A 27,723-nucleotide genomic window follows, 5' to 3' on the forward strand; every position below is an offset into this window, starting at 1 on the left:
TCTATAATTCCAATCGTGCATTATGACAATGTAGACGTGTAGGCCGCTAGCATGTACATTAAAAACCCTGTACTTTCTGTCCCAGGTGGGGGGGGGTGGGGGTGGTGGGGTGACGCCTGAGGCACAGTAAGCTAAACGAAGACTTTTCACTGTCTGGACTGATCCTATAATATTATATCTGACTCAAGTATCAAAGCAGAGACAATGCATAAAAAGACCTTAATGCCTCTGTACTACAATGGGACATCGTCCAGAAAATAATTCCTCTAGGTTCCACAAAGACAAGCTCCCATATAATCCTCTCTTTGGATTGGGGGACACATCTCGTTCTTGGAATGGTTTTCTGAATATTCAATGAGAGTTGTTGACGTCAACCATCTGTTTTCAGAGAAAGATGATATGCTAGCCTTGTGTACACACCCGGTCTGGCTTGCATAATGCATGCCGATAATATAGCCTAGGTAAAAAAGGGATATCCCCCCACTGATGACCTTTTCATGAAGCTTTGGTGATTGGGATTTATTTCCATGCCAATGAGCCAAATCCTCAATCAAAAGTGCCTGATTCATCTAATTAAGTTGACAGGTTAAATCCGGTGTTCTAGTTCTGGAAAGGTTCAAAAACTTGGATCGGCTGCTGAGAGGTTTCAGAACCCTGCTTTACAATGTTCTTATAGTTGTTCAATATTCCTTTTCATGCACAAGATCCTGATGAAATGTGGAATGATTCAGTTCTCAGTGAGTTGGTGTCTGATAAAATATTATTCATCACAGTATTTTACCTACATTTATTAGCAGCACTAATCTACACAAAGTACACTTCTAAGTGTAAATGCACACAGAGAAGAGGGGACACTTATGTTCTTTACAAAACAAAACAACAAGTGTTCTTATCTACAGTTAATTTATTTAATGAGCAAAATTAAGCAACACACAATGTCCCCCCCTGTGAAAAAGTGATTGCCCCTTTACACTCAGTAACTGGTTGTTTCATCTTCACCTGCAATGACTTCAACAAAACTCTTTTTTTACTCGTTGATCAGTCTCTCACATAGCCTTGAAATAATTGTGTCCCACTGTACAGAGCTCTGCAACATTTGCAAGTTATTAATCAGGAGCTGCTCTTCATAGGTTGCAGCAGAAAATCTGAATTGGGGTTAGATCTGAACATTGACTACGCTATTTCAAAATGGATACATTTTGAATGGCTTTTCAACCATTTTGGATTCTGTCATGAAGATATTTCAGAACATACTTTACACCCTAATTAGGTAAAATACATAATAGTATGAATTAGGTCTATTCAAGGTCATTTATGCACAGTGGTGTTAATATTGTTAGAACCTCTATTCATTTTATTCATTGAACCTTTTCACATTTTACAGAATTGTTGAAGTCACGTTTGTTGTTGTAAAAATTAGGCTTCTTCTGGATTTTTCTTTTCCAAAAGGATTTGTCTGTCAAAAACAGGTTACGGTCAGTCAAGAAAAAGAGACAACATGCAAAATGAAACATATAAGCTCACCAAGATGGTCTATGGGACCAGAAAATATTGTATGAATACAAAGTCATATCATGTTAAATTGACAGTGTGATTATTCTCTTAAATTACAATGATGGTTGGTTACCAACCTGAAGGCGTGTGCCTGGCTCCGGAAATGTTTTAATCTGTCAATTTCCTCAGACAGTCTCCTCAAGTCATCTCCCTGGAAGGCCAGCACCATTGGTTTCTTTTGGAATGAGATCACAGGCACATGTGCACATAAACACACACACACAAACACAACATGTTTGACTAACAAACCAAACCCAATATAAATGCAACTGCATTTGTTCATTGCACATTGTGTGTGTGTGTTCACTCACATCTCCATCACAGAGGTTTGACGCCAACTGCCCGCTAATCAGGCCCGTGTCATCGTTATGGCAACGGTGGTAACGACCCCCAGTCTTGTGGGCCAGATTCTTCAGAAAGTCATTGGCCGAGCTGTCCGTATAAAAGGCATTACGATGCACTAATCAGACCCCCACATTACTGTCAGCATTGCTGCATAACAGATGAAATGTTCAAATTGGTCGTAGAGTCGGAGGTGAGGTGGAAGTCAGACCTGTCAGTGCAGTTGTATGAGACTGTGTGGATGGTGATGTGTTTTTCTGCGGTCAGTGTTTCAGCCTCTCTGAGGACTAGGCTGCAGCTGGAGTCTGGCTTCCCATCACTCAGCAGGTACAGGCCCACACCGTCCCCAAAGCCGCACCCAGTCTGACCAGCGAAAGTACACATTTTAAATGCTTGTTTCGCTTGTTTCGAGTGACATTCTTCAGAATAGTATTGAAATTCATTTTGATTACAAACGGACTTAAGTCAAACTCGTGCTTTTTAAATTGAGAAAGGAGTTTTAAAAAGTTTCCTGCTCCAATAATTCATCGAGTATACATTCAGTTATCCCTAAACCCTGACTGATATATTTCGGATTGCAGCTATTTTTTGCTCCCACTAATTTACCAAGATCAACAAATATTTGTCTCTCAATTTTAGTGTTGTATATAGACGACAAACGAATTTTGGGTTACCTCATTTATCAACCCTAATGAGCCAGGAAGCCATGGAAGGCCACAATCCAGTACTAAAAAATGCAGAATGTTAATGCAAATGCTAAATTTGTAAGGATCATTTTGAGTCAAAATTATAGTTATTTTTTGGTAGTACAATTGCTAACTTCCTTACCCAACATTAAAGACCATGAAAGTGACTGTGCAGGTCACTCTGTAGCTAGCAAGTATGACTAGCTTAAACAAATCCAGGGGGGACTCCACGGCTTTAATGCCCTTGCATACAGCAGATGACAGGACATGACTCAGCCAGTTACTGAAGCGTTCACCTGCAGGGCCTCCAGGGTGTTGGTCCCCCCATGACAGTCCAGCTGACACACCCACTGCACTGCACTGCCACACGCTTCCTCTGTAGGCTCCTGCAGGGCTGGCCGCCACACAGTCACGCCCCCAGAGAACGCCAGCACGGAAAACCTGGAAGTAATATACTCAGATACATGTATCTACACATAAACTAAATGGGGACGGGGGTGTTAAATCATTTTCCAATCATTGCTGACATCAGCTGTTCCCCACTGCGGAGCGAGAACATATTGAACCTAAGGAGTAGCTTGTGTCTGTTATGAGATTTTAGTCAGGTATGATTCACTGCTCCTTCTTGATAAGGTCGTTATTTTAAAAGACAAAAAAGTGATCTCAATGATTTATCTGTTAATGAATGGAAATACAAATAATTAATCCTGTTATATCTTATATAAAGGTCACAGCTGTCTGAAATTGTCCTCTTGGAAACACTTGAAAGAAAGAGGAGACTACCTGACTGTGTTGTGATGCAGCTGGTCCCAGATTAGAGAGGCCAGCTTGCTCTTCAGATCCCCCAGGTAGGGAGCCATAGAGCCAGACACATCAATCAACACACAGACCTCTTTCTCCAGCACCACCCCAAATACACGTCTGCTACCTGGGGAAGGACAGAGTGAAGCACGGAGCAAGGTTATAATAGTAATCTAAAACTGGGTACACCTATCTAGTATCGGGTAGGACCCCCTTCTGTCTCCATCCAGTTCAAGGTTCGATGCATTGTGCGTACAGAGATGCCCTTCGGCACACCACTGCTGGATGGAGTGGTTATTTGAGTATCTGTGGCCTTCCTGTAAACTTAAATGTATTTCGCCATTCTCTTCTAACATTAGTGATTTATCCCACCGAATTGCCCCTCACTTGATCATTGTTTAATTTCTTTATTGCAGTATTCTCTGTAAACTTGTGACACTTTGTCCAATTGGACTCCTAATATCTCACCCGGCACAGCCAGAAGAGGACTGGTCACCCCTCTGAGCCTGGGTCCTCTCTAGGTTTCTTCCTAAAATTCGGCCTTCTTAGGGAGTTTTTCCTAGCCTCTGAAATTCAACACTACTGTTGTTTGCTCCTTGGGGTTTAAGGCCGGGTGACTCTGTAAAGCACTTTGTTACAACTGCTATTACAAAAAGGGCTTTATAAATACATTTGATTGATTGACTTTGGAATGTGAAAAGCCCAGCAGGTCAGCTGGCAAAGTCACTTAGATTTGGCATCTTTCCCATTCTCAAATGCAGTCGAACAACTAAACCTCTTGGGGATGCCAACATGCCTTATATATAGACCTTCATCCCCATGATCTGCTGTTCGGCAATGTGTTAACTAGCAGGTGTACCTAATAAAGTGGCTGTTAAGTGTAAATCTGAAATAAAAATGAGAAAGACAGGGATGGTAAACCAACTGAAGCTAAATTGTATTTCAAATAGTAATTAATTAAATGGACTAAGTACTCATTCATAAATTAAACATCATTATTTATTCAACTTTAGTTAACTTGACCTGGTAATTTCAACAGGGCATTAAGACACAGTGTATATATGCAGAACAGAACAGCATAATTGTAAAGGTTGCATGTTGTTATTAGAATATATCCACATTACTGAAGGATACAGAGGTAGAGATTTTCTTCGACACCTTCCTGACTTCTCTGTCCCTTTTAAATGAGTTCAAAAGCAATCAAGGAGAGGCAGCGAGGAAATGCGCTTTACTCGTGCGTCATCAGTAAAATAATGTTTACGAAGGTGATCCCAAATCAGAGAAAAGTGCTTGCTTTCAACACACAGATGTAAGTATGAAATTGATTTTAAACCTATGCATACGCTGACAAAAATAGCAGATTCAAAGGCGGTATGGAATACATATTTTTAAATCGTCCACGGGGGAGTGGTAGAAACTGATCCAGCGGAGGGACTAGTCATTAAGCTCTTCACCATGCTAAGCCCATCCACACCTTTTATTGGAACAAGCGATACAGGGCTTACATTTACCTCATGGAACACAGAGGATGGATGAGTCACTTTAGAGAAGACAAGTTGTTAGCCAGCTGGACCTGTTCTCTAAATCATAGCATTCCAGAAAGAAAACCAAAGCAGGGCAGAGATAGCAGAGCTGGAAACTAAGCAGGATGAATACTCCATATACCTATATATATTTGTTTCTTTTCTTTTAACAAACCCTTCCTCAGTAGGATACACAAGTGTCCTCAATGAAAGTGGCCAATCAATTAGGGGGGGGTCACTCTTATGCTAGCTAGCCTATTTACTTCACAGTTTCTGTGATAGAGAAGAGAGGAACGTTTGGTATGTGTAATACTTAGTATTTTATAAAGAAATATACTCACTTTTGTTATTTATTATGTCTTTGCTTAGGCAAAGTAAACAAATGCCTTCTGTACAATAGCCATTTGAAGGGAAACTGAAAGACAGAGAGATGTACCAGAGAGCAACCAGGCCATCCTTTGTGTGTAGCAGTGGAGGAGTCTCTCAGTTTGAGTAAGGTACTGTTTCATCTCTCCAGGAGTCAGCTGGAGATGCTTCAAGGCCCCCTGAAACAGAACACAGACCGTGGGATGTTCTGAATAGTTACCTGGATAACTCATTGTTCTTACCTTTAACTATTTCATCCCATTTTAAACCTACAGTACACTGGTACTTCAATTTGCGATTATACTGCAACATGTGCTTTGGTGAATATTTTTAATTCAGACAGTATTTTACTGAGAAATGATGCCTCCCTCCTGCTACTCACATTAATATGAACACTGGGGAAAATGGAGCAGTATCTGGCAGCAACTCTCTTGAGAACCGAGGGGACCAGCTTTCTGTGATGTGTGCACTCAGGTCCAGACATCAGTTTGTTGAGGTCAAGCTTTTGCTTCTTAATACTGAATTTCTTCAGCCACTACAGGTCAGAGCCAATAAAGACAGAAAAGAAAAGCCAACAAAGAGATTAAATTATGAAATGTGAGCAAACGCAAGCAAAAGCGTATGTTTTCTTCCGAAATTGCTCTTCATCAGATATCATGTATCGTAATCACCCATGATAGTGGGGCTTTTCAATTGAAAATACTTCTGTTTTTTCATCCTCTTGCAATCTGGGACTTATTCAGACCTAGGATACCAGGAGCGGGTAATTAACCAGCTACAAGCGTTTTGAGCCTTCAGGACTAGACCTGAACAACCCTGCAAGATAGGAGTTGGACCAGTTTGGTGTTTCATGGGCTGCATGGCAGGGGTTTGTCACTACACCGATAACAGACAATATTCATCCTGACTTCTGCCACAGTCCAGGCAATGTGTGTTACCAGTCCTCCTTTAATAGTATGTGACAAATTACCATTGGTCGTAGGAAATATCGGAGTAAAAACATTCTGTTAATATGACCTGTTGTCTCGTTGTGACTGTATATAGACATTCTTTTTATGATGACCTGGATGTCACACATTGGCCAATTTAAAAAAGGACACAAATCTCCTACTGCACCTGTTTGGTTGAGCAGATTTCCTCCTGCTTTGGCAGAACCACTATGGGGATGGACTTCCGGACACTTCTAGGTTTGGGGTGGGACTTGAACACCATACCTAGGGCAAGACAACAAAGAAAATGCAGTAATATACAGTAAAAGCATGTGTACACATGCACACATACACACACACACACACACACACTCTTACCTATGTTTCCATCTTCCAGGTAGAAAACAGAGTGGGAGACCTGAGAAGGCTTCCTCTGCTTGAATTTAGTCTCTACTCTTCCCAAACCAGTCATGGGCTCTGCTGAAAGAGACTCAACAAACAGGCTTATTGCTAATAGGCTATACAGATTTTGCGTCATACAATACTTTAAACTTGCTAATGTTGGAACCAGGGCATGCATGGAATATGAGACACACATGCTAAAACATTAGCATTTGGAAACATTGCAGGGAAACTAAACCAACACATTGATTGCTATAACACTGTGTCCACAAATTGCCTGTAAAGAAGACAGTATCTTATGTTTAGTCATTTGGGTGGGGTAACTATACCTAAAAACTGCTTTTATATTGAATTTTCTTCAACTAAGGGAGATGCATTTACAAAGTCTGAGAAATAAATAATATTGCTCTGTTTGCTGAGCTGTATATGAAAATCCAGTAACGTGAGTTTGAATCACTCTGTTTTGGTTTGTATCTGGTGACGTGCTGTCAGATTACCAACAAATGTTTATACTTCCAATCCAATGGCATGGATATACTTCATTCTGCACCCAAATTTGAATCTGCATAATTTAGGATTTAGCAAGACAGATTAGATAGATAGGTGTGTGTCCCTATTTTCTGGAAGGAACATTAATAATAATTGTAATTGCTGGGTCACTGTTACAGTAGCATTTCTGATTTGTTAACCATGTATTTAAACTTTGTTCTATTCAGCATCTGCAAATCGGAAACATAAAATGTTATATGTATACCCTGATGCCCATGCTTTTCTGCTAGTGTTCCCAGGAGTCATTTGGCTTCAGTAAAAGCTGTTTTAAAAATACTAATTAAAGAGTTTGATTTTCTTTTTTACTTAGTATGCAGACTGACCCGTGGAGATAGCAGCTGTTGCACTGCTGGGACGCCATGCAAATGCCTTTGTAGAAGAGGAACGCTCATTTGCTGGGCCCTCCTTCATTTGCTATCACCAGAAAACAAAGACATGGGTGACAAATTACTAGCGTGGTGAGATTTAGCATCATAAAGCCTTTACATGCATAACATATAGAATATGAAGTTCAATGCAGCTTTTAAATAAAAAAGATTATCAGTCATATTTTTAAGCTGACTATAATTTCACTCCCTTGAAAATCTGGTATACTGTTTCAGCTGGTTGACAGATAACAAGGAAATATTAAAAGTGTTTTAATGCATATAGAAAATGCTCATTTGTATGCATGAGTGTGTGTATGTGCACGTGTGTGTTCTCTAACCAGCCTGGAAAGGGAGAGTGCTGTGGGTCGTGGTGGGGGCAGCTGTCCTTTTCTGAGTCTCGCCACCAAGGGTTTGTGGGCCAGTGTTTTATTCCCAGAATAGAGTCTCTCCTCTGGGCTCATCCAACCCAACCTCTGGGTAAAAGAGTCCACGAGCATTGAGCTCTGGAGTCACACACACAAATAACAAGACATTAAGGTTATCAATGATAACCCATTTTACATGGCAGGCTGGGACAGTTTTGTAAATAACAAGGACAAAAAAAAAATATTGGGGAAGCCCATTTTCTAAATGTTTTGGGCTGCTTCTGTCTCACCTTCTGCCAATAACTGGCAGCCCTCTCCATCTCTCCAATCAGAGCAGATATGTCATCACTCTCCAGGATGCCTGCGTGGAGGACAGACATGCTCAGAGACTCACTGAACACATGGAAGTCCTCAACACCAGACCAACAACACCACCCAGTGCATATAACTATCTGATAGACAGGACCAACACTAACTGAGAAGTGTTATTCCTAGAGACTCCCAAAGAACTGTGGAAAAGTATGTCAAACTTGAGAAATTCCTGGTACAATAGGAATCGGCGTAATTGGATTAGTCTATCAACCAATGATTACCCACAACACCTACCCCCACTTCTTGTGCACCAGAGCAACATTAGCCATGCTGCGATGGGACAGCTGAGCTTACAGCGCTGCTGAGCTGTCTCAATAGATATTGCACTGTCTTGGGGCAGAACAAGGCCATTATTGCTTAATTAAAACTTGTTCAGTGGGATAACATTTTCTTACTAAAGAAGCTAGCTAGCTAATAAAGAGCATTACATTTAGCATTGAAGGCTATTAGCTGGTTAGCTTCTCTTTTAAGTTATGCATTAAACATCTGTCTCAGGCTGGACTTGGTATGGGTGTTGTGCCAGGCTCATATGCGCTGTGAGCAATAGTCATTAGCTGAGGGATCAGCAGGTTTACACAGCTTGCCAGTACTCTCTAATTCTAACCTGTGTGTGAGTGTCTGTGTGTTCTACCCTACCTGTCTCACTGGTCCAGTGAAAGTGTCCGTTGCCAGCTCGGGCCATTTCCCTCAGTACCCCTGCTGCCTCCTCCCTGGTGGCACGGCAAGGAAGAGAACCCCCCGTCTGTCCCTGTGTCTGCTCCTCCCCGGTGAACAGACAGACATGGAGACGTATGGGCAGGCTGCTGCAGCGCTCAGACACATAGGAAATCACTTCTGTCTGTGGAGAAGAGGAAACACAGACACACAGGAAATCACTTCTGTCTGTGGAGAAGAGGAAACACAGACACACAGGAAATCACTTCTGTCTGTGGAGAAGAGGAAACACAGACACACAGGAAATCACTTCTGTCTGTGGAGAAGAGGAAACACAGACACACAGGAAATCACTTCTGTCTGTGGAGAAGAGGAAACACAGACACACAGGAAATCACTTCTGTCTGTGGAGAAGAGGAAACACAGACACACAGGAAATCACTTCTGTCTGTGGAGAAGAGGAAACACAGACACACAGGAAATCACTTCTGTCTGTGGAGAAGAGGAAACAGACACACAGGAAATCACTTCTGTCTGTGGAGAAGAGGAAACACAGACACACAGGAAATCACTTCGGTCTGTGGACAAGAAGAAACACAGACACATGAAATCACTCCTGTCTGTGGAGAAGAGGAAACACAGACACATTGACCTTTCATTTAATGAATTATCACATAATCACATACAGTCTGTGTTTCCTCTTCTCCACAGACAGAAGTGATTTCATGTGTCTATTTCCTTCATAAAATAACTCACGCTATCTTGAGAAATACGTTGAAATTAAGTATTTGGTCTCAACAATTCTTTATTTCACTGTATATATTACATAACATTTGTTTTTAATTCAGAGCCTAATACATATTTTTTATCAGAAAAAAAGAAACGAAATATTTATTATCACAGCTTTTGGCCAAAATAACGGCAATCAAGCATTTCCTATACCCATAGAGGACCTTCTTGTACCTTTGTACTGGCAGTTTGACAAACACTTGTTTGAGCAACTGCTTCAGTTCTCATAAACTGGAAGTGTGTCTCCACATGAGGCTTTAAACTTCTTGTTAACATAATGGTTAGTGGTAACAGGAACATCAAAGTTTCTGAAGATTAGCTTGTAACTTTTGTCCATGGCTTGGCTCTATTCTTCAGACAATTCTATGTTTTTCTTCCTTTCTCCATGCTCATTGATATTGGTACACACAGTGGCTCAAAACAGGAGAATAAGTCATTTTCTCTATTGAAACTTGTTGAATAAGGGATTGTCTTATTGTAGGTAGTTCATGTCCTTAGTAAATGAGAAAAGCATGCTTGAAATCCTTTCAAAAGTAAACTATTACGATGTTTTGTTTTTATTCAACTGCAAACAAACAAAATACATAAGTGGACCCGAAAAGAGTTGTGAACTTCAACAGTTTCCAAAAAGAAATGGTGGATTATTTTAATAAAGTGCAAGGGTGCCGATACTTTTGGCAATAACTGTAAATGTACAGCTGCAAGACAAGCATGGGCTTACTAATACGCAAGTACAGTCCATTAGTGAGTCCTAGTGCATTAAGCAGTTTCCACCAGCAGAGGGCAGTAGAGAGAGGTCTGTGTCTTTTCAGGTTCCTTGTTGGGATGAAAGGCAGCTAGTGTAATGGTGGTGTCCAATTACCTTCTGGGCCTGAAAAGTCCAGATCATTCATTTTCTAATTAAGTGAGTGGACTGATAAAACAGCTCCCAGAACATTTACCTTTTCCTGGTCAGGCACTCCGCTGGTGAAGAGGTATACGCCCTGGGTGAGAGGGTCAGATGGAGGAGAGGTACCCCCATGGATTTCCCCCTCCAAAGCCAGCCTCAGAGCAGCCAGGGTATGCCTGCCCCCTGAATACTGTAAACCCTGGACCCACCTGGATGAGACGGAGTGAGGTCATGGTCATGCACACACTCACACTGATGAGCCAAAACATTATGACCACACACAGGCCAAGCAAATAACATTGATCATCTCCAAACAAGGGCCATCTAGTCTGGGTAGATCAGGCGGTAGTCAACGTGTTGGATGCAGGAGAAATACACCAGAGTAAAGACCTGAACGTCTTTGACAAGGGCCAAATGGTTATGGCCAGATGACTGGGTCAGAGCATCTCTGAAACGGGAAGCCTTCTAGGGTGCTCTGGTCAGCAGGGGTGAGTACCTACTGACAGTGGTTCAAGGAGGGACAAACCACAAACCGGCAACAGGATGTCGGGTGCCCAAGGCTTATCGATGCACGGGGGCAACAAAGGCTATCCCATCTGGTGCAAACCAACAGGTCTACTGTCGCATGAGTCTCAGAAAATGTTAATGATGGTTAAGAGAGGAAGGTGTCACAACACACAATGCTGCGTATGGGGCTGCCTCGTCGCAGACTGGTCAGAGTGCCCTAAAAAGGCCACGTGAGCGTCAGAACTGGACGTTGAAGCTGTGGAAGAAGGTCGCCTGGTCCGATGTGTCCTGTTTTCTTTTACATCACGTGGACGGCTGTGTACGTGTGCACTGTTTACCTGGGGAAGTGATGGCACCAGGATGCATTGTGGGAAGATGACAAGATGGTGGAGTGAGTGTGATGCTCTGGGCAATGTTCTGCTGGGAAACCCTGAACCCGGGCATTCATGTGGATGTCAGTTGGACATGTGCCACTTACCTAAACATTGTTGCGGTACACCCCAGGTACATGTCAATGATATTCCCCAATGGCAGGGGCCTCATTCAGCAGGATAATGTGCCCTGCCACACTGCACACATTGTTGGGGAATGGTTTGAGGAACAGCATCTACTAGATGTGCTGGACCAACAAGTCAGATCCACAGCGGCTCCACCTTGCAATTACAGGACTTGCCGAATCTGCTGCTAATGTCTTGGTGCCACATACCACAGGACACATTCAGGGGTCTTGTAGAGTCCATGCTTCGGTGGGTCGGTACCGTTTTGGCGGCACGTGGAGGACCAACAGCGTATTAGGCAGGTGGTCATAATGTTTTGGCTCATCAGCATGCACACTCACACACTGGCCCGTTCATGGATTCAAAAAGACACACACACCCACTTTGAAAGACTTTTGAATTTCCCCACATAGCATGTAAAGTTTAGAAATAATCTGACTAAGAACGTTTCTCTGGTAGCAGAGCACTACTCCTCAGATGAAGCAAAAAAAATAGAGGTAGGGAGAGTGGGAATGGAGAGAGCGAAATAGGAAGAGACAGGAAGGTAGAGAAAGGGGTAGAACACAGAGAAAGAGAGGTAGAGAGGGGATTCTTCCCATCAGACATCCTTACTCCCAGGGTCTCTCACACACACACCCACACATTGGTTTTACTATCAAAGTGGGGGCCGACACCATTTAGTAGCATTAAAATAAAATAAGAAACCTAATTCTAAGCCTAATTCTGTCACACCCTGATTGGTTTCACCTGTCTCGCTGTTGTCTTCCCCCCCCCCCCCCACCAGGTGTCTCCAATGTTCCTGTTACCATTTGTCTATTTATGCCTGTGTTTTCTGTTCGCACGCTGCCAGATCATGTGTTTCCAGCGTTCACTCTCGTGTTACGTGTCTCCTGTTACCCGTTCTCTGCTCTGCCTTCCCAGTTAACGAAACCCATGCTGTCCCTGACCCCGATCCTGCCTGCCCCCTGTGCTTCTGCCGTGTTGACCACCTCGTTACGATCTCTGCCTGTCCCCGACCTGTACTAACCAGCCAAATCCTCTGTACCTCTAGTGTTCCGATTCGTTTTCTGACCTCTGCCTGCCTGCCAACCACGAGACTGCCTATCCCCACTATAAAGGTCTGTGCACGACACCTCCTCTCTGCCTCTGTGTCCGCGCTTGGTTCTGTCAACTTTTCATCTATAAACTTAACCCCAAATCAGATAAAGCATTTAGTCCAAGTGAGGACTAACCAACTGTCCTGACTTTGCATGATTTTCCTTGTCCAAGTATTGTAGTAAGGACCTTCCTCACTAACATAGCAAAACACACAAAAACAAAAATGCATTCCCATTCAACATCATTCATGTTATTTATCCTAACCCTGAAATAGCGGACATACGAAGGCGAACCCAATGTCTTCGTATGATTTAAAGCTACACACTGTGAGGACTTGATTTTCACAAGTATAGCAAGACACAAACACACACACTTACAGCCAGGCCTCTTGCAGGTTCTCTGGTGTGGGGGGGGTAAACCGCTCCCTCCAGGTTCTGGCATCAGAGCTGAACCTATAAGTAGAGGAAGAAAGGTGCCGGTATTATATGATGCAGTCGTATGATAAGAACATCAAACAAAGTTCAGTATGGCATCGAAAGAAAGTGGATCTTGAACTTCTACACTAGATCTGCAGATGTTGCTGTGAGGGAGGACAGGCTGATGTCATGAAACAGCAACGAGGCAGACTAAATGTGGGCAAGAAACAAGAGACTGTTGACAACTTGAAACATTCTAGAGGTATGACCCTCACATGTCAACATGAATCAAAGCAATGTGGAGGATGGATATTGAAAATGTTGAAAAGAGTGTGGAGAGGGTGAACAACACTCCAATACAAACAAGACACAAACAACCAACCATGCAGACTTTTCTTTCTAGCACTAATATCATACTGTAGTTACTTCATTGAGGACAATGTACTATGACTGGGATGTAAGGTGTGGCTTACCTAGCTCCCCTAAAATGAATGCTCTCTCTATAAGACTGTATTGTGTTAAATGACTAAAATCTCAATATAAAATGTCAAATGTATATAGTATATGATTCACTTAAGTAACAAATCATTCTTTTCAGTATTATTCGGTACTATGAATAAATTAAACTCCAATGATTCCCCGTCTTTTTACATCTCAGTGAGAATAAGCAGAGCAATCATTTGATTGAGTTATTTGGCTCCATTATACTGTACATCTCTACTGACAGTCATGCAAATGTCTGCTAAAAGCATTGGTGGAGGGTGGGGGGGGGGGGGTCACCCTCTGGAAGGCAGGTAGTTGTGCTAATGCACAGGGAGGCTTAGAAAGCCAAATTAATTAGATATATTTTCATGCAGAACCTGGTCAAATCACACTTGATTAAATCGGAGATTAGAACAGTGGAGTTTGAGTAGAGAGGGATTTGAGGTTTGTTATGTAAACGGCTTGAATTCCCTTTCTCTTGACCAATTATTGAAGAATAGAAGGTTATAGGCAGTGCTTGTGATTGGACACGTGTGCTGAATGGCCTATCAAACTGCGGTGTGTGTTTGCGCGTGCGTGTCCTACGCGATTATGTTAAAGCTGTGTTTGTCGGCCAGCTGCTCCTCGAGTAACACCCTGAGGGAGTGCTGAATATGGACAGAGAAGCCAGAGTTCATCACAGACACGTCCGCCACGATCACCACCCTACAGAGAGAAGGGGGATGGGGAGTATTACTGTACAGAAAAGAACAGCCCCATAAGCCGTCTTGTGAGTGACAGCAAACCGATGGCTGTTTCTGCTGCAGGAGAAGCCCTGTGCTTTACCTCTGTTCACACAGTGACCCCCAGATCCGTCTGCTCCCACTGCTCAGCCACAGCACCCGCCTCTCCAACTCAGCCACCGCAGCCTTCAGCCGCCTCTGTAGGTGACAACGGTCGGCCTGGAGTGACAAAAATGGACAAAGAAAACTCTTCCTGTGCCAACTGAGATCACATGACAACTGGTGACATCACCTGGTAGCTGTAGAGTGTGGGTATGTCAACGTGAATATTCTTCACTGTCCCGTCATGCCACTCAAACTGCACCATGGCCTTCTGGGTATGGCCCAACATGGAGGGAGAAAGTACAGGAGAAATGCATTTACGAACAGAATGTTTTTGTGTTTATGTATTTCGCAGCTAACAAAAAGAGACTGGAGTAATATCTAGCCTGGTGAAACCAGTAAGATCACATTAAAGCTCTTTCTGTTTAACTGATATTTTGCTCAGTCACGTAAAATGAATTTTTAGGAACAATGCTGACAGTATTAAAGCTGTTTTCACAAGACACAGAACTATGACGTATTCTGTAAAACAGTACATTTAAACAATAAAATAACGTTTTTAAAATGTGGTCTGCCACAAATACAGTTATACAGCAATATATGATATGTAAAAATTGCAATAAATTATTTTATGCAAAAAGATAGCAAACATGTTTAGAATTGAAGACGACAAACCAGAAGATTCGTCTTTTAGAAATACAAAATATATGTTCTGAGAAGTCCCTAATCATCATCCTGCTCAATCATCATCATGAGTATCAAAATTGTAAAGGAAACTATCAAAACACACTGTCGTTCTATGCATTTACACCAATCAATTTCATACACATCAAAAATGGAAAAAGGGAAGTCATATCAATTCCATGTATTCAATACATTTTGTAGTTTGGTAAACTACATTAAAGCAGAAATCCAATCCCCAGCAGAAATGAGGAAAGGAGAATGTACAGTATATGAATAAAACTGTATGTACAAAGGCCTCAATTGACAAGAAATATGTATTGTGGGAAATTATGATTTAAAAGAATCCCTACACACCCCTGTTAAAATGCCAGGTTCTTGTGATGTAAAAGACTGAGACAAAGATAAATCATGTCAGAACTTTTTTCACCTTTAATGTGACCTATAACGTGAAACAATATTTGCCCACTCTTCTTTGCAAAAGCACTCCAAATCTGTCAGATTGCGAGGACATCTCCTGTGCACAGCCCTCTTCAGATCACCCCACGTGTTCAATTGGATTCAGGTCTGGACTCTGGCTGGGCCATTCCAAAATGTTAATCTTCTTCTGGTGAAACAATGCTTTTGTGGATTTGGATGTGTGCTTTGGCATATTGAAGGTGCAAGGCAGCATGTGCAACTGAAATGCAGGGATAGCAGCAATGAGGTTCCCAAGGTAGAGATGTACTTGTAACATCTGAAAACATCCTGATAAGACTTTGCAAAGCAATGACAGAGTCCAGTAGTACAAAGAGAGTAGTGCAACAAGGTCCCTGAGAGGCAGAACTAAGCTGTGGGTGGGTAGGTATGGTTATTGCTGGGTCACAGAGTTCAGCAGGGTTACAATAGCAGGAAATAAACTGATCCTGAGCCTGCTGGTGCGAGAACGAAGAGACTGATGGTAGGAGGGCAAACAGTTTGTGGCATGGATGTAGTCCCTGATAATCCCTGATCTCTGATGATGCCGTGCGCCCTATGCAGACACCGCTGGAGGTCTATGATGGCTGGGAGCTGGGCACCAGTGATGTCCTGGGCGGTTTTCAGCATCTGTTGCAGGGCCTTCCGGTCAGCCCTGGAGCATCTGCCAAACCACTATGTTAGTAAGTTAGTCAGAACGCTCTCGAGTGTGCAGCGGTAAAAGTTCACAAGGATCTTGGGAGACAGACGGACCTTCTTCAACTGCCTCAAAAAGTACAGGCGCTGCTGCGGCTGAGGTGTTGAGGGTCCAGGAGAGGTCCTCGGAGATGTGGACACCCAGGAAGTTGGACACACGCTCCACTTCAGTGCCATCGATGAGAACTGGGGCGTGACTGCAGCCCCTAGACTGTAATCCACAATTAGCTCATTGGTTTTCTATAATTTGAGGGCCAGGTTGTTGTCAGCGCATCATGCCACCAGGCACTTGACCTCCTCCCTGTAGGCAGACTCGTCATAGTCACCGATCAGGCCTACCACCGTGGTGTCGTCTGTAAACTTGCTGATGATGTTGGAGCTGTGTACAGGAACGCTGTTGTGAGTGTAGAGGGAGTACAGGAGGGGGCTCAGCACACAGCCTTGTGGAACACCAGTGTTCAGGATCAGGGTGGAGGAGGTGAAGTTGTCTAACCTGACAGACTGGGGTCTGTTGGTTAGGAAGTCCAGAGTCCAATTGCAGAGAGAAGGGGGTGATCCCCTAGTTCATGGAGTTTCAACTGCTTCGGCAAGCATACTGTTAACTGAGAATGACTGAAGCAATTAATCTAAATGCTTTTTTTATAATTCCTTCCCTTCCCAGACATAATGAAAGATTACTGCAAGGAACAGTAATTAATAAAGTAGCATTGATTAACTGATGGAAGTTAAATACAGCCAGTTTAATATGGTTTGGTCAAGGACTACATTAAGACCGAATGGGATATAAAAAGACAATGAGAACAAAAAGAAAAGGGGACATGTAGAAGAGATGAATTGACAGACCTTATTGTCTGGGACTGGCCAAGTATAGAGGAGACAGTAGAAAAGGAGAGCACCGACAGAGAGTGGTACCTCATAAACAGTTTAGGTCAGTTTATTAGACTGATAGACAGTGGTACATCATAAACAGTTTAGGTAAGTTAATTAGACTGATAGACAGTGGTACCTCATAAACAGTTTAGGTAAGTTAATTAGACTGATAGACAGTGGTACCTCATAAACTGTATAGGTCAGTTTATAAGACTGATAGACAGTGGTAAATCATAAACTGTATAGGTCAGTTTATAAGACTGAAAGACAGTGGTAAATCATAAACTGTATAGGTCAGTTTATAAGACTGATAGACAGTGGTAAATCATGAACTATTGACGTCAGTTCATATGACTGATAGAGAGTGGTACCTCATGAATTGTTGAGGACACAGTCTTGTTCAGGATAGGTACAAAACCCTCCAGTAGGGAATAGGCATTTGGAGACAGAACCTGGTACAGTCCCAGTCTCTTAGCTACAGGCAGAGGGAGAGGTCCAGTTAATACAGCAGACATGGAAGTTTAAGCCAGAGGCTTCAATTCACTTTTATTATATGAATCTATTATTGTCAAGGCCAAAGGCTTTGGGAATCTAGACTCTAATCATAGTTTTGGAGACATGATTCTAGATTATGGTTAATTTCAATTTAGAGCACGTACCTTTCAACCCATGCTTACTAAGCCAATCATCCGAGGAGACGGTCAGGACCCCCGAGGGCTTGATAGTCAGGGGGGCTTCATGAATGGGCGGTGGTGTGAGGAACGAGGGAGATTTTGATAGGCTGTCCAACTCCGCTGAATCCTAGGGGGGTACAAGTGTAAAGACTCAGTGTCTCTGTAAGATGACAAACATGAGAATGCAGTAATAAAGTACTTGTGTTATACTTTCAAACATGGTTTTACGGTGAAGAAAACACACACACCACCTGTTGTCCCATCACAGTGACAGCCACGTCCCTCAGTCTTCCCTGACGCAGGGCTACAGTGTCCCCAAGCAGCCCCCTGGCTGCTTTGATCTCCGCCCACAGCTGTTCCACATCAGTACTGCTGTCAGCTACACCCTGACACACATCCACCCAACACGAGAGCAAACCAGACCTCGCCTTGAGTCTTAACGGAAGACTGGACATTCCTAAATGACCCTCTAACTCTAACCTGTTTTGGTGCACCTGGTTCTAATTTTGGTCATTTTAAGTGATGTTAAAGGTAGGGGTGTACTTACTTCTTCAGTATAAGGAAATTGCATTTCTGTTCATGTCAATGTTTGAATTGGGAAACCATTATCAATAAATGGGGTTGGAATTTAGCTCAAAATGTGTCCAAAAATAAACAAAAAAACATTTATTCATATGTAGAATATGTAAACGCATCAAAAACAGACGCAGACATCCTGTTTACCAGTGAAGCTGAGTAGATATGGTAGCGTCCCTGTGTAACTTTAGCCAGTCTTTTTACGGTTCCCTGTGGGAGGTACAGACATAGTTTGTCCTTGTGAAAACACAAATTCTGAAGATTTGTCCCTTTGCGTATTTTCCAAGAACATGGCTGTTGGTGACCTGAATGTCCATCAGTGTACTCACAATGGTCTGAGGACTATTGCTACAGTAGGACACCACATGGACCTGCAATGTCCTTCCCAGCATGCGTTGCTGGACGAAATCAAAGAGGGCATCGGATGTCTCGTCAGGGCTAGAGGACAAAACAAGGGTTAACACCGTCTGTAAGAATAATCATTCTCTTATTAGTCTCTTCATAATGACATCCTCATAATGACATACTATACACATGTATTGATTTTTGTTATGGAGGAAGAAGGGGATGAATGAGCCAACTCAGGATGATTAGGTGGCCATGACGACATAAGAGCTAGATTGGATTTAGCCCGGACAACAGGGTTAACCTGGTCTTCTTGACTGACCACAGACAGTCAGTACAACCATTCAGCTTCTCATCCAAATGACAAGTTGTCATTACCAGTGTTCTTACGAAAAGCATTTATTAGTCATTTTCAGTCACACCACAACACCATCGATTCACCTGGAGCCCATGACGATGACCAGGGAGTCAAGCTCATTGTTGCCCAGGTCAAGGCCTTTCTTTAGGGCCTGAAGGAGATTACATCCCCCAGTGGGTCTGAGCTCACCCACCCAGCCACAAACCTCCTGAAGCCTAGAGAGAAAACAGGCCATAAAACACATCCTCTATTGAAGCAGACAGCCTACACAGATGCACTGAAAATGAGTCAGGCTATCCAAACTCAAATTTAAGTTCATGTTCAATTACACCCACACAGCAGTAAATACAAATGGTATCCCATAGGACCATCTAGATAAATATTTGGTCAGTGAAATGAAATGAGAGCAAGACATGCTAACAGCAGTAAACATATTGGTCCTGTGCATCTCAGTTGGTAAAGTATGGCACTTGAAATGTCAGGGTTTGATGCCCATCCTGGACGCCTGTGTTTCCACATGGTGGTTCTTGTGCAAAGTCCACCAGGTTGTGATTTGGATTCTGCCTAAATACACTGGACACAGCGTCACCTGTTCCTGCCTGTATTTATTAACCCATTGGCTTTATAAAATACAGCTGATGGATTTTATGTGTGTGTACCCCTGCTAACATAGGCACACGCTGTTACAACCCTTGCATTTCAGAATGATTCAACTAAAACAACACAAGAAGAATAACAAAACAGACATTAATATCCTAATGAAAATAAACAGCCTAGCTTTGTGAGACTGCATGGACACACACACACACACACACACACACACAGACACATAGATACTGGTTTAAAGAACTAGTCCTAAGAAAGTATTAAAATGGTGTGTGTGTGTATATGTGTGTGGGTGTGTGTGTGTGCGCATGTGTGTGCCCTGAATGATTTTTTCAGCCTTTAGTAGTGAAATATGATATATGAATATGTGAATATGATAGAATAAACCTTTAAACCACAGTTCTATTTAAAACGTTTGTGCCATGATCCTTGCAAAACCTTTCATTTGGTGACCTCTCACCTGAAGCGGCTGACGTCTCTGGGGCCATCCCACAGGCTGCTGGTCTCAGTCCCCCAGGACATCAGGTACAGCTGACGTTTGCAGCTGAGCTGCTCCTCTACGAGAGACTGACACACACAAACACACACATTAATTTGCGACATGGTTCGTTTACAACAAGGAACAATAATACCAAAATGCTTATTATAGACCCTTTTCCATGCTGATAATAAATGATACACAATAAATACAAATCAATAATCAGAGGTCACCACAAAGATAGTAAAATCTAACAAATGGGCAGTATTTAATGTGGGTGCAGATAGCCTAGTGTTCATGGGAAGTGGGTCACTAAACAAAAGTCCCTGGTTCAAATTCCAGAGATGACAAGTTAAACAAAGTACATAAAGCAATGAATAAAACCCCCCTAAAACCCCCCCCTTATACAGCAATGTATAAAACACCCTCCTCTTTTTGGCTCCTTTTGGCTGAAATAATAGCCATTCTCTTACATCGAATGGGAGGACTTTTTGCCCACTCATTGTAACAGTACTGCTTCAAGTGTTATGTTTGAGCATTTTGTGTGGTTGAAATTTACCGGAAATATCTATGTATCTAAATATATACAAACATTTCCACTTTCCTAGGGTGTACTTACTTTTTCAGATAACTGTATATGTTCCTGTGCCATTAAGCCAGTCCCTTAATTTGCAAGAGATATTTATGACATTTTATTTAACCACGGGGGACACATTGAGACTTGGGCTGTCACTATATCAGATTTTCACAACACGATTATCTTAGCCAAAATAATTCATGGTAACGATATTATCACGGTGTCTATAGAAAATTTGAAGAAAGAAAAATGCTATCTGTCAAATTTATCTTCAACTTTATTTAATGTTTTGTTCTCTCTTTTTTTGGCAAATGAATTACACTCAAAATATGAGTGTATGGAGGTGTAGAGAGTCTGTAACCAGAACTGTACAAATACATTTTAAAAAGCGTACAAAAAGAACAATTACAATTATATGGACAGTGAAAAGGCAACCAGATGAACTGATAACCGAAAGATCCACAAGGACTAACAACGAGAGGAGTTTTTGGAAAAATATAAAACATTTTCGCCTAGTGAATCAGCTACGAAAAGCTATTAATTCAAACGCTAGTGTATAGGTCCAGACTCGTAGTTTAAGCACATCCATCGTTACTCCATGAATAAGCGATGGAAGAAGTGAGCGGAGTTTTGGGAAAAATACCACATCCTTTTTTCCATGTAAAGAGGCTACAAAAACGGTGCGTGATGCTACACACGTAATGCTTGTTGAGAGATGACAGCCATAGCAAACATGTTGGCAGCACATTTTAATGATGACATTAACGATGAAGCCAAGGGTTTAAATGTATATCTGTCTTACCAGGAGGTTCCTCTGTAAATCTGGAAGTCTCTTCTTGGTGCAGTTACCATCTGAAGTGTCAACCATGAGTCCCACTCTGGACCCCATCACCAGTCCAAACACCTGACACACACTGTACAGTTACAGTCTAGTCTCACTGGACCCCTTAACCAGCCCAAACACCTGATACACACTGTACAGTTACAGTCTAGTCTCACTGGACCCCTTCACCAGCCCAAACACCTGACACACACTGTACAGTTACAGTCTAGTCTCACTGGACCCCTTCACCAGCCCAAACACCTGACACACACTGTACAGTTACAGTCTAGTCTCACTGGACCCCTTCACCAGCCCAAACACCTGACACACACTGTACAGTTACAGTCTAGTCTCACTGGACCCCTTCACCAGCCCAAACACCTGACACACACTGTACAGTTACAGTCTATTCACACTGGATATTAACGTTTAAGTTCAATACAGGCATTATATTTGCTCTGTTCCCCAGACACATATGTTACAATGTCTTCTTGGCATTTCCCAACATCCCTGGAGACACCATAAAAGATTACGATAATCAATACAGCACTACTCACTACAATATACAGCTCTGGAAAAAATTAAGAAACCACTGCACTTTTTCTCTCCTTTCCAAAAAAGTTGAAAAGGACAGTTTTGAGTGAGGAACAGAAGCGTTCAATATGCAGTGGTTTCTTAATTTGAACCCTTCTGTTCCTCACTCAAAACCTTCCTTTTCGACTTTTATGGAAAGGAAAGAAAAAAGTGCAGATTGGTCTCTTATTTTTCTCCGGAGCTGTACGATGATGATCTACTATGAAATACCTTCATACTTCCTTGGTTCAGCCATCTTATTCTGCCATGGTACAGCTCAATGGCCCTGCAGTACAAAGAACACAAATGTTCACAGGCTGTTGTGGTCACAGATTGAGAGCGAAAGAGCGTGTGTGTGTTTTGTGTGTGTGTCTGCGTGCTAAAAGAGGCATACTCACTGGTACAACTTGAAGTCAAAGTGAGTAAGTGCTGCAGCAGAGATCTCCAGCTGTCTGTTGAGTCCTCCGTCCTCTCCAGCCTTGCTGTCACCAACATAGATAGGTCAGGAATAGGAGAAAAGGACTAGTTCTGTTAGGTCAAATTTGGCTTTTCAGGCAGCATTGTGGAATATAAATCAGACTAGAAGGGATTTCACAGAGGCTGATGGGGTATTGTAACATGGACTAAGCTATGGCATGAGGGTTTGGCCCTGTGACTCCATTTGGATAGCAAAGGTTTTTGCAACCCCCACCATTAAAACAAAAGAGATGTAATCAACAATCATGTTAATTTGATAAAATTCATTTTAGACTAATTTCTAGTATGATTTCTACTGTATAGGTTTTGGGAACCAGAAAACATCAAGGAAGATCATATGGCAATAATTGGTGTCCTGTATGATCTTCTGTGTAGAAAAGATACTCATGGATTAGGTTATTCCCCCCAGTCTGACTGATTGCTTGGCCCGGTTAACTCACTTCTAAGGGGACTAACACAGTATAATGTACAGTTAAGTATGGAAAAAATTGGACACTGACACAAGTTTAGTTATTTTGTCTGTTTACCAAAATATATTCAAGTTACAGTTAAATAATGAATATGGGCTTAAAGTGCAGTCTTTCAGCTTTAATTTTTCAGCTTTAAATTCACATCCAAATTGGAGGAAGTACCAGAGTGATGGGAAGACACATTTATGGAGAAGGCTTGGAACGGATCATGATCCAAAGCTGTAAAACACGGTTGAGGCAGTGTGATGGCCTGGCCATGCACGACATCCAAGGCTTCCAACTGCACTGGGTCACTAGTGTTCACTGATGATGTGACAGAAGACAGAAGCTGAAGACAGAAGATTCATTCTGAAGTGTGTAAGGATATATGGTCTGCTCAGATTCAGCCAAATTCATCCAAGTTGATTGGACAGCACTTCATTTTACAGGTGGCCAATGACCTAAAACATTCTGCCAAAGCAACCCAGGAGTTTTTTTTAAGGCAAAGAAGTGGAATATTCTGCAATGGCCGAGTCAATCACCTGATCTCAAACCAATCGAGCATGCATTTCACTTGTTGAAGAAAAAACTTAAGGCAGACAGACCCACGAACAAACAACAACTGAAGACAGCTGCAATAAAAGCCTGGCAAAGCATCACAAAGGAGGAAACCCAGCGTTTGGTGATGTTCATGCATTCCAGACTTCAAGCAGTCAATGCCTGCAAAGGATTCTCGACAAAGTATTAAAAATGAATGATTTTATTTATAATTATGTTCATTTGCCCAATTACACTTGAGCCACTGAAATAAGGGGACTGTGTATGAAAATGGCTACAATTCCTAAACGTTTCATACTATATTTTTGCTCAACCCCTTGAATTAAAGCTGAAAGTCTGCCCTTCAATTGCATCTTGGTTGTTTCCTTTCAAATCCATTGTGGTGGCATACAGAGCAACAATTATGAAAATTGTGTCAGTGTCCTAATATTTCCGGACCTAACTGTATGTGTTCCTGAGAGTCTTTTCTTTCAGTAACTGGTTGATAAGATGTTGTGGCCCAAACCATTAAAACAATTTAGAATCATATTTGTAGGAGGAGAATTGTATTTCAACTGCATTTAGTGGCTACCGTCAAATACTTGCGTAAACGTCGTTCTGTAAACCAATTTATTTATTCCAAGTTTCTCTTGCTAACCCATTTTCATGTCAGGCAAAAGGTTCTGGGCATGTATTCACAAAGCATCCAAGCATTTCAGCTCTTTTAGAATATGGGCCCAGTAGAGCGGGCCCCTGTTCTACACACTTACCTGATTCTGGTAGTCACATGTGAGAGGAGTCCTGAAAGGGAAAGCCCAGAGCTCTGTAGACTGTGGGCCATGAGCCAATCAGAGGAGCTCTTCCTATCAGTAGGCTGGTCCTGTGTCCTCTGGGCACTCTGAGTTACAGAAGATACAGAACCCTGAGGTTCATTCCAACAAACGGACAGTATTCATGGTCCTGCACTACATCTTGAAAGTAAACCTCAGGACTATTCAAAAATGTTAAGTAACACTAACAAACATCCACACCGATGAAAGAGCATCAACAGAATAACAGACAGAAAAATTGATATGGAATACAGATATTAATGACACAGGCAAGAGACATTAACATGACAGATCACCCGGATTTACGATTACACTGATGATGATGATCTGTACTCTTAATAACTGGTTGGAAAAAAGTCACATAAGGTAATTCTACAATTTCAGTGGACACATTTTACAAATTATTTATTCACCTTGCCCTTATGGAGATATCATTTATTTTCAAAAGAGTCACAAGCTCACTACTAAGTTCTGTGTTTGGGTTACCAGTTCACTACTTTCTGTGTGACCACCAGACAGAGAAACATCTTCCCAGGAAGGGCAGACATCTGTGGGGGAACTCCCGGACACATCCATTACACACCTGTTCACCAGTGAAAAAAACAGCAACACCATAAAATACCCTGTGCAAAACATTTGGAGTGTGCATGGTCCTTCATTTGAATAAGGCTGATTATTATAATGATGGCAGAGGTATTACCTCTGATGTAACTACATAGAATGTTTGACCCTCTAGATTTCTTCAAATAGGGCTCCACCAGGGGCCATCGGTGGCCTGCAGGCCTTACAATGAAGAACACTGATAGAGGATACAGGACTGAGAGAGACTGTAGACTTCATGGCAGAGGAAGGTGAAATATAACATCCCATAGAGTCAGATTACAAATGCATGCTGTAAAAAGTAGTTCTTATTTAGATATGTCGCCATACGCCCATTGATGTGGCCTATTACATCCACCCCTGTATATCCATAGCTTTTTTAACGACGTTGCCACTTGCCAGTGGGCTTGTCCCATTATTTCAAGAAAACACAGTAGGGTTTTGAAAAAAATCTGATTAAATTAGATTATCTGAATAGGATCCAGCATAATTTCAGAGTCGTGTCATTTGTAATTGCGAACATTTTCACCAGAGCGTTGTACCTTGGCTTGCAGTGATCAAGAACATTTTGACCTTCTGAACGACTTCTACTCATGACATTAAGATGGCGCAAATACGTGTGTGAGACAGGTTCAGTATCCCAGTTCATGCAATTCAGTTTTTCCAAGTGTTCATAAATTGCTTCGTTGAGTTTCCGTGTCGACGGAGGAAGCAGAGACGGTCGGTACCGCGCCTCTTCAATGTTTCTAATCTCCAAGGTGATAGTGGACATTTCGTATTTGTGCGCATGAGGGCGCATGTTTGAGAGAAGGCGATGGGCTTGTAGAAGACGCCTGCTGATGATGGCGTTGATTGGAGTTATCGCAAGTTCCCCCTTGGGAATTTATTTGTAGGCCTACTCGGAATAACAAGTCAAAAACTCCGAGAAAAATACCTGGATTCGAAACCAACCACTGACAGGAATTCTGCTTTAGGTCGAGAGCTGGCCGTCTGTACAGATGCTACAGTACATTTATTACCAAATGGGAGATAGGCATTTAGGAGTGGGATGAAAACATGTTGGATGAAAACACTGTTTGAGACGGTTTGAGATTAATTAACGGATGGCCATAAGCGGTATCAATCAACATAAAATATAAGAAGGCTAACAGCTATCAAGCTTGTAAACGAATCAGTGTTCAAAATCCATTATAATAGCTTGCTTTTTATGTTTTCTAGTTGCATTTAACTGCCAAAAATATAAACGCAGTTTTAAAGTAAATGTGTTATTATAAATGGCATTAGTGGCTCCCTTAGGGAAAAGACTGGGATTATGGGTGATGTTTACTAGCACTAGTAATTACCAATTGGAGGGCCATTAAAAATCTAATAACATTTTCCCAGTCATGAGATAAAATAAATAATGACAGAGGGATCGTGTTTCTAGCCTATCCCTGTAATATATCGACTGTGAGAGCATGGGCAGCGCAATAAGGACGTCTGTTTTTAAGTAGTACATAATCTTAAATAACCTTTTCTATAGTTAGCCAACAAACTTGTGGCATATTGCAATCCTAAGTGTTTTTTGGGGCAGTAAAGGGATTGTGTACTCATAAATATAACTGATGGTCGATCGTGTAAATGTAGCCTATGGTGGTAGCATACATCACATTCGGCATTTAGGCAGTTTGTTGATCTGAGTGAGATTGACACACGAAATGCATTTCATACATCCTTTTAGAATTATTCTAATTCTTCTGTAATTCAAGCAATCCAAAAGTTGTGGCAGTTTATCATTTTGAACAGGTAGCTAATAACTGTGACTTATTTCATTTATAGATCAGACCTACCTACACATATCTGCGGCCCATTTTTTTTTTTAAGTTAATAATGTAAAACTGAAAAAAACAACTATTATATATATAAAAAAGAAAATAATTAATTGCATATCTATTACCCCCTTTGGTATTATAGACCTGAATGAGCCATGGTGCAACCAAATGTCTTTTAGAAGTCACATAAGTGTTCAGACATTAAACTGTCTAAAATGTAAATTGTCTATAGACGTCACTGGAAAGAGAAGGGGTTTAATTTCCTAACAACAATCCCCTTACCATCAGGCTCTTCAGCTATACCACAGCATGTTCTCCATTCAGTGGGCTGTAGTTCCTCAACTGTGTGTCTGGAAAGTGTTCAGCCACTGTGGGTGTTGAGAAATGAAGAGAGCGGTTTGCTGTGGACAATTCTTGAAAAAAAAGATTTGATAGTCCTATTTCTACAGTGTTTGTGTGAACATAGGTTACATGTTTCTGGCAAATTCTCTACAGTAACCTCTCCTCCCTGCTGCTTTAAGGACCAGAGTGGCCGTTACAGTCTAGCTGGTATTATCAGAGTTGGAAGGTCATCAAATGAGCAGATGGGAAACTTGTTTCCATGTAAGTGCACTTGGCAGCACAATGACAAAACAATCTATCAAAGTAAACCAACATGAAAGCATTAATCCCATTTAGTAACCCCCCCCACCCCCGCCCACATTGTAGCATTTCAGTTGGAACCTTCCTAATATATTTTTCCATATGAAATACTAATTGTGTTCCTACACTGCCTGCCCACGTAACATATGAACCTATAGATCAGCACCTGTCAGTGTGATTACTAAAGAGACTCTTGGGCATCTATAGAGTGTGTAACACTGATGCAGACTATAAATAATTTTCAACAAAT

General features: G+C 41.9%; 1 protein-coding gene across 4 annotated transcripts; it reads right to left on the bottom strand.

The window, feature by feature from the left end:
* Positions 1 to 926: 926 nt before the first annotated feature.
* vwa3a (von Willebrand factor A domain containing 3A) lies at positions 927 to 26,045 on the bottom strand. Of its 4 annotated transcripts, none has more exons than XM_029123633.2 (33): positions 25,563 to 26,045; positions 24,907 to 25,003; positions 24,361 to 24,488; positions 22,526 to 22,609; positions 22,359 to 22,413; positions 21,534 to 21,635; positions 20,137 to 20,243; positions 19,154 to 19,285; positions 18,697 to 18,805; positions 18,515 to 18,577; positions 18,040 to 18,177; positions 17,777 to 17,918; positions 17,489 to 17,592; positions 14,605 to 14,685; positions 14,416 to 14,510; positions 14,176 to 14,295; positions 13,069 to 13,143; positions 10,642 to 10,798; positions 8,894 to 9,095; positions 8,492 to 8,587; positions 8,176 to 8,246; positions 7,859 to 8,023; positions 7,476 to 7,566; positions 6,580 to 6,681; positions 6,389 to 6,486; positions 5,655 to 5,807; positions 5,343 to 5,451; positions 3,366 to 3,510; positions 2,879 to 3,023; positions 2,108 to 2,259; positions 1,866 to 1,986; positions 1,632 to 1,729; positions 927 to 1,456 (listed from the first exon to the last, which is right to left on the bottom strand). In XM_029123633.2, the coding sequence occupies exons 1-33, from the start codon at positions 25,817 to 25,819 to the stop codon at positions 1,417 to 1,419; spliced, it is 3,834 nt and encodes a 1,277-aa protein (XP_028979466.2). In that variant the 5' UTR covers positions 25,820 to 26,045; the 3' UTR covers positions 927 to 1,416. The 4 variants fall into 4 exon arrangements, with proteins under 4 accessions (XP_028979466.2, XP_028979467.2, XP_010895711.3 ...); XM_029123634.2 differs by lacking the exon at positions 25,563 to 26,045 and adding an exon at positions 25,121 to 25,550; XM_010897409.5 differs by lacking the exon at positions 8,492 to 8,587.
* Between the last annotated feature and the right edge of the window lie 1,678 nt (positions 26,046 to 27,723).

The sequence above is a fragment of the Esox lucius genome, chromosome 11 (assembly GCF_011004845.1).
Source record: "Esox lucius isolate fEsoLuc1 chromosome 11, fEsoLuc1.pri, whole genome shotgun sequence".
NCBI classification, from domain to species: Eukaryota; Metazoa; Chordata; class Actinopteri; order Esociformes; family Esocidae; genus Esox; species Esox lucius.